Below are 7,513 nucleotides of genomic sequence, written 5' to 3' on the forward strand. Positions count from 1 at the left end.
TAGAAACAAACATTGCCACGTCTTTCTTCATTCCACTCCACCAGAAATTTTTCTTCAAATCTCTGTACATCTTGGTATTGCCAGGAAACAACGGATAAAGTTGTTTGGCCATTCATTTAGATGCATGGCCCTGTACATTTTTCTTCAAATTTTTCTTCAAATCTCTGTACATTTTCTGTTTGGCCATTCTGTTCATATGGCTTCAATTGTCTCGACGCGAATGCAATCACCCTTCCCTCTTGCATGAGTACACATACCCCTTTAGATGCATCACTGTAGATGGTGAAGTCTTTGCCTTCCATAGGTAAGACCAACACTGGCGTGGAGGTCAGCTTCTTCTTCAAAGTCTCGAAGTTTTGCTCACATTTTTCACTCCATTGAAACTTAGAGTTCTTCTGTGTGAGTTTGGTGAGAGGTATGGCTATTGGAGAGAATCCCTCAACAAATTTTCGATAATAGCCAGCGAATCCCAAGAAGCTTCGAATTTCTGTCACATTCTTTGTCTAGGCCAATCTGAGATTGCCTCTACTTTCTTAAGGTCCACAGATACTCATGTTGCTGATATTATGTGTCCCAAGAATGTGACGCTCTCTAGCCACAATCCGCATTTATTGAATTTGGCGTAAAGTTCTTTTTCTCTCAGCGTATGGAGGGTGAGACGAAGATGTTCTTTATGGTCTTCCTCACTTGACGAGTATACTAGAATATCGTCGATGAATACCACAACAACTAGTCAAGTGATGGCTTGAATACTCTGTTCATGAGATCCATGAATACTGTCGGAGCGTTTGTTAACCCGAATGGCATCACTGTGAACTCATTTTGTCCATACCTTGTTCTGAAAGCTGTCTTCGGAATATCGACTGTTTTGACCTTGAGTTGGTCGTAGCGTGACCTTAAGTCGAGCTTGGAAAAGATTGAAGCTCCCTTGAGTTGGTCAAACAGGTCATCTATCCTTGGAAATGGGTATTTATTCTTGATTGTGATTTTATTCAGTTCTCTGTAATCGATACATAATCTCATGCTTCCGTCTTTCTTTTTAACAAATAGGACAGGAGCTCCCCACGGAGATGCGCTTGGTCGGATCTGTTTCTTATCCAACAACTATTGAAGTTGCTCTTTGAGTTCTTTCAACTCTGCTGGAGCCATTCGGTACGGTGCTTTTGAGATCGGCGTAGCATTGGTCATTAAATTAATCTCAAATTCCACTTCGCCGTGTGGAAGTTCGCCAGTGAGTTCTTCAGGAAAACATCCGGGAACTCTTGTACTACCAGAATCTTTTCTAGTGTAAGTGTGGTTTTTTTCTTCACCTCGCTTAACATAGCTAGGTAAACTTCTTCTCCACTTTTCATGGCTTTCCAAGTTTTAGAAGTAGAAAGAAGAGTCTTTCGTTATTTTGTCTTACCATGAAATAAAAGTTTCTCTTGGTGTGGAGCTTGGATGGTTACCGTCTTTCCATGACATTCTACTAAAGCATGATTATTGGCTAACCAATCCATTCCAAGAAATACATCGAATTCCACCATGTTTAGTTGAATCAGGTTTGCCTTGAAATTCTGATCTTCTATGAGAATACTAATAACCCGATATAGAGTGCGAGTTTTTAAAATTCGATTTGCAGAGTTGTGACTCTATATGGTTCTTCTAGGTTATCATGTTTAGCTCCTAACTTCTTGGCAAATCTCTTAGACATGAATGAATGCGTAGCACCACAATAAATAACACATAAGCAGGTATATTATTGATTAGAATGGTACCAGCTACGACATCTTTGAGTTGTCGGCCTCTTCTTGAGTGATAGCGTAAACTCGAGCATTTGGCTTGTTCTCCTTAGGCTTGTTGGAGTTGTTCCTCCTGCTGGTCCATTCCTTGGATCTGGAAGGGGACATTGAGCAATGCGATGGTCCATCTATCCACAATGGAAACAAGCTCCAGAATTCCAACGACATTCACCAGTGTGTGTGAATCTGCAAGTTTGGCACTTGACTCCTTCTTTGCTTGATTGAGAAGAAGTTATTTCTTTGGATGGAGCACTGATAAATTGGTTGCTTGAAAACCTAGGCCTCTTGAATTGCTGGTCCGGTTGGTACTGGCTTGACTGAGGACGTTTGAGTTTGTTCTCACCTTCACGCCTCTTAATGTTGTTTTCATCCTTGATAGCGGCTCTCATCAATTCATCGAAACTGTCGGGCTCGATAACAGCAAGTGCAGATTGAATACGGCTGTTCAATCCCTTCTTGAAGCGATGCATCTTCAAGGCCTCGTCTCCTATGATGATTGGGGAGTAAGTTCCCAATGAATGGAACTCAGATGAATACTCCACTACTGTCATGTTTGGTTCTTGAACCAAGCTTTCAAATTCTGACAGCTTCTGCCCTCGAACTGCTGTCGGGAAGTACTGTTTCAGAAATGCCTCTCGGAACCTTTGCCAAGTGATAGGTCCCGCCCTTACCATAGCTGCTGAGACTCCTTCCCACCATTTGGCTGCTTTATCCACAAGAAAAGGTGTAATTACATCTACCTTGATCCCTTGTGGAACCTCAAGTAGTCGAAGATGGTTCTCCATCTCCTTCATCCAATTCTGTCCGACCTCAAGATCGGAGCTTCCATCGAAGTTAGGGACTCTTGCTCTCCAGAGGGACTCATAATGCTGCTTAGTTCCATTCTGAGCTGGAGGTGGTGGAGATGGCTGGTTAGCATTGGGGTTGACAAGCCCTTGTAGCGTGGTTGCCACAATCGTGGCTATAGCCATCAAGTCCATCTGATTGAGGCCAACTGCTGGTGGTTGTTGTGGGGGTTGTTGTGCATCTTCGTCATTGCGGTTGTTGTTACAGTTGTTGTAACGAGGGTTGCGGTTGTTTCTCACTGGTCGTCCATCCATTTCCTACAATTATGTAAGTTCTAAGGTTGATGGTAGAATATGGACTACACAAAGGAAGCACGATGATAGAGTAATTGCTCAAAATTTAAATATGAAACCAATGGATAGAAATAAATTTTATTGATTTCCACAAAACTGCAATTACCACTGAAATTTTGAAATGAAACAGAAATTTAAATGGAGAAATTGTTATTACAAAGAACTACTACTGATAGTCTAATCTATCACTTCTCTTAATCCCAAATCCAAATCAATAGGATCATCTTCTACTTCTTCTGGATCCTCTTCAGGTTCATCTTGGTTGGCTATCACTGCTTGTAGATGTTCAATATGACCATGCAGAACTGCATTCTGGTCGCTAAGAACTTCAACAGTGTCCTGCAGCTCTTGAATCTGAGCATCTGTCTATTCACTATACTGATTATGTTGGTGCACGAGTTGGTGATTTAGATCCTTAAGTACTTGGATCTTCTCTACCAAGGTATCACGTAACTTGATGAACTCTGCAACAGTCTCTTGGGAGGTCTCAAACTCTTCTTGAGCCTTCATATTCCTCTCTTCTGCTTCATGTAGATAGTGAGAATAACGTTGAACTTCACTTCTCAAGTGTTATGCTCTACGTTGTAACTCATATTTGTCTAACTCCAAGCAGTAGTTATGCTCCTTGAGTTTCTCTAGCTTCCTCTCTAAGCTTTTAAGGTAGCTATTCTGGTCAGTTATATCTTACATCCAAAACATGAGAGTCAAGGTTCAGAAATGATCTCAAGAATATAGGTCAAGTTATAGACGAATACTGGAATGAACAAAATGAGTACTGCCTATACATTCAATAGCAGAAAATAGCTCAAACTTTTTCGGTCACAGAATTTCGTGAAATCCTTCACATCGAGAACATGAATGGTACCAAGTTTGGTGCAAAAATACTAAGTCGTTTGGAAATGAAAATTCCTCAAAGTTTCGAAAAAATTGGAAAATTTCACGAATATGATGATATCACTATCTTAACGAAGGATTTTAGGGTTTGTCGGTGGTGCTAGAACGTTCTAGGTTAGGTTCTCCTCGTCGACAGCTTTCCAACGCATACTTTTAATAGTAAAAATTCCTCCTGGATCAAATGTTTTGGTCGTTTGAAGTTTGCGCGAAAAACACCTCAACTTCCATGTCATTTGCAAGGTCTACTGCATGCGCTTGCTGGAATTCGCGATCTACTGCAATTCTGATGCTACTGCAATCAGTCTGCTGCTTTTCCAGCACTGTCTGCTGCTTTCCACCACTGTTAGAACCAATTTGCTGCATTCTGAATTTACTGACCCATTCTTCTGCATACAGATCCATTGATTTCTATCTACTGGTTCTGGTTTCGGGCTACTGGTTTTGGGTCTACTGAATTTTTTTCCCTACGCATTTTAGACATGCTGCTTATTTCAGACATGCTGCTGAAACATTCAGAGCTCTAATGTATTCTAATTTGTTTCCATTACTGATTTTTCCCAACTGTACGCAGTTAGTCTAAATTTTCAGTAGTCTATTGCAGTAGTCTATTACAGTAGTTTATTTTCAATAATCTATTTCAGTAACTTTCAGAACTTATTTTCAGAAGTCTATAAGAACATATTATTTCTAGTTCCTCTTTCCCAGATTATGAAACCTGGCTCTGATACCACTTCAATGTCACACCCCGGGACGGGGGTTGGTTGACACTGGCATTACTCTCCAATGTACATTCGAAAATAACAAGTCTCAAAAGTACAAAATTCAGAAATCGGTCTTTTATTCATAATACTGAATAATTCATTATCTGTTACCACTCAAATAACTAATTTTTTACAGCGGAAATGTGAACCAGACATAACAATGTCTTATCAAATGCAGCGGAAATAACAGAAATAATAGCTGAGAACAATAGCCTTCTTCACCAACCCCAGAATTGATTCTGCTCTTCTTCTTCTAACTTTTCTTCCTCGTTCTTATCTAAGATGGGTTTGGTGGGTGAGTGATATGGTCATCACTCAGTAAGCAGGGGCGGGAATAACTCCCAGTTTTCGAAATCGTTTTCAACAGAAACAGTAATACAATATTATACAGAAACTCTTATTTTCGGAACAGAAATAAAAATTCAGAAATCACATGTTTCAGAACAAAAATCAGAATTAGTAAGCACTGAGCATGTTAGTGAATTTCATGGCTGAATTGATATCAGTCCCCTATATGTTCTCTCCTCTAAGGGGTGATGCCAGAATCAAAATTAGAATTCAAAGATGTTCAGAATATATATTCCCACCATTAGTTCACTAGGGAGTTTCAGTGCTTCAAAATTATTTTATCCAACCGGATTACGAACCTGGCGGCTCTGATACCACTTAAATGTCACGCCCCGAGACTCGGGATTGACACCGGCGTTGTTTAACAATCACACAATCGAAACAACAAGCCTTTGTAGTACAGTGTAAACCGAAACCAGTTTATAATTCATAATTTCAACGAAATAAACATTGTCTTTACAAAACCGAAATCTAAAAAAGACGACAGAGTTAATGCGGAAACGTAAACTGCATAATAATAAACTTGAACTTAATCTAATTTCTTGAGCATTTACCATCCCCATAACTGCTCAGATTCTTCTTCTTCAATTTCTTCTTCAAGCTTATCTGGGAAGGGTTGTAAGGGGGGTGAGTATTTGGGAATACTCAGCAAGTGGGGGAATATCGAGCACAATAACACAACGCGCATAAATTTTGAAACACATGACTTGCATACATACTCCATAAACATGCATAACATTTACCAGCCACTGTAATTTATCTAACTTTCTATGGTTTACTGACGTCAGTCCCTAATTTTTACTCCTCTAAGCGGGCGAGGCCGTATAGCGGTTACATCCCCCACTGCGTAAGGGTACGTCATGGTTGGGATTCCCACCCATATACAGTCGACTCCTCACAGTGCTTGAAACCGAATGACATAACATAAGAAGGAGTAGGAAAAGAATTGTACTCGACCGAAGTTTTTTTTTATCAAAAACCGAAATCACATATGCATAAAATTCAAAACTTTAAGTTTAAAAACAAGCCCACTTACAGTATGTATATATGCTAGAAACATAGGTGTTTGACTTCGAGAATTGGATCGCTTCTCCTTCTTGCTCAAACGGTGTTTTGGCTTCGATTTCTTGGACGACCTTGAGACGATATTTGTGCAGAGTTTGGCTATGGAGAGCTGCTGAATTTCGAGATTTCAGCAAGGGAATTTTCAAAATTTAGGGGTGTGAAAAATGATGGGGTGATGGGGTATTTATAGGTGAGGATGGTGGATCTAAAATTGGTACTCAAATCATACAAAAATTTGCTCCGAATCTCTCAATTGGTTCCAATATTCTTTCCAATTTCGAAAATTCATCTACCCAAGTTAGGAGATTTATATTCTAATCCAATGCTCTTGATTAATTCAGGATTTAGGTTGCTAGATCCAACGGTTTTGGTGAAAAGTTGAGGATTTCCTTCCAATCTGCATGGTATGATTCCTTGTATCCATGTCTTACAATATTTGGGCACCAAATTTTCGAAAATTTGATAATAATCTCATGCCTTAATCCTTTAAATCTTGTAGGATATCTCAATCTTGTCAAAATCCTCCCAATATTTTCGAAATGTGATTACCTTGCTAGAAAACGTCTTCAACAATTAATTTTTTTTCATAAACATATCTCATTATATTATTTTATACCAAGAATCAAATCCTAAAAATTTCCTTACAAATTATTAAATACATTATGGAGAACTTTCGGTTCTCATATCCCTCCCTTCTTATGAGAAGTTTCGTCCTCCAAACTGGAGTTGTCTTGGTCTCCAAATAGGTAGGGATATTCCTTACGCATCTTCTCTTCGACTTCCCAAGTTGCTTCTCGCTCCGTGTGGTTGGACAACTGTACCTTGACGTAGGGAATGATACGTCGTTTAAGAACTTGTTCCTTGGTGTCCACAATTCTAATAGGGACTTCTTCGTATTTCAGTTCTTCTCCCAAGTTCCCTTCGACCAAGAGTGGTTTTATTTCTAGTACGTGACTTGGGTCTGGAATGTACCTTCTCAGTTGGGACACATGGAACACGTTGTGGATTCTTGACATGCTTGGTGGCAGCACCAGTCTGTATGCTAGCGTGCCTACTTTTTCCGAGATTTCAAATGGTCCAACATATCGAGGGTTCAGTTTCCCGGCCTTATTGAATCGGACAACTGCTCTCATAGGCGAAACTTTCACATAAGCCTTCTCTCCCACATTGAACTCTACAGGCCTTCTCTTAAGATCTGCCCAGCTCTTCTGTCGGTCTTGAGCTGCCTTGAGTTTTTCTCGGACAATTTTAACCTTGTCCACTGTCATCTGTACTAGCTCGGGTCCCACAACGGCTTTCTCTCCAACTTCATCCCAGTAAAGTGGTGATCGACATTTCCTTCCATAAAGGGCTTCGTATGGAGCCATTCTGATACTGCTGTGATAGTTTTTGTTGTAGGCAAACTCAATTAAGGGTAAATGAGTGCTCCAGTTACTACTGAATTTAAGAGCGCATGCTCGTAGCATATCTTCTAAGGTCTGTATGGTTCTCTCAGTTTGTCCATCGGTTTGCGGATGATAGGCCG

General features: G+C 40.1%; 1 protein-coding gene across 1 annotated transcript; it reads right to left on the bottom strand.

Moving 5' to 3' along the window:
* Positions 1-6,668: 6,668 nt before the first annotated feature.
* LOC140819208 (uncharacterized) lies at positions 6,669-7,256 on the bottom strand. The gene has a single exon (XM_073179220.1). The coding sequence runs from the start codon at positions 7,254-7,256 to the stop codon at positions 6,669-6,671; it is 588 nt and encodes a 195-aa protein (XP_073035321.1).
* Positions 7,257-7,513: the final 257 nt, after the last annotated feature.

The sequence above is a fragment of the Primulina eburnea genome, chromosome 18 (assembly GCF_022965805.1).
Source record: "Primulina eburnea isolate SZY01 chromosome 18, ASM2296580v1, whole genome shotgun sequence".
Classification (NCBI taxonomy): Eukaryota; Viridiplantae; Streptophyta; class Magnoliopsida; order Lamiales; family Gesneriaceae; genus Primulina; species Primulina eburnea.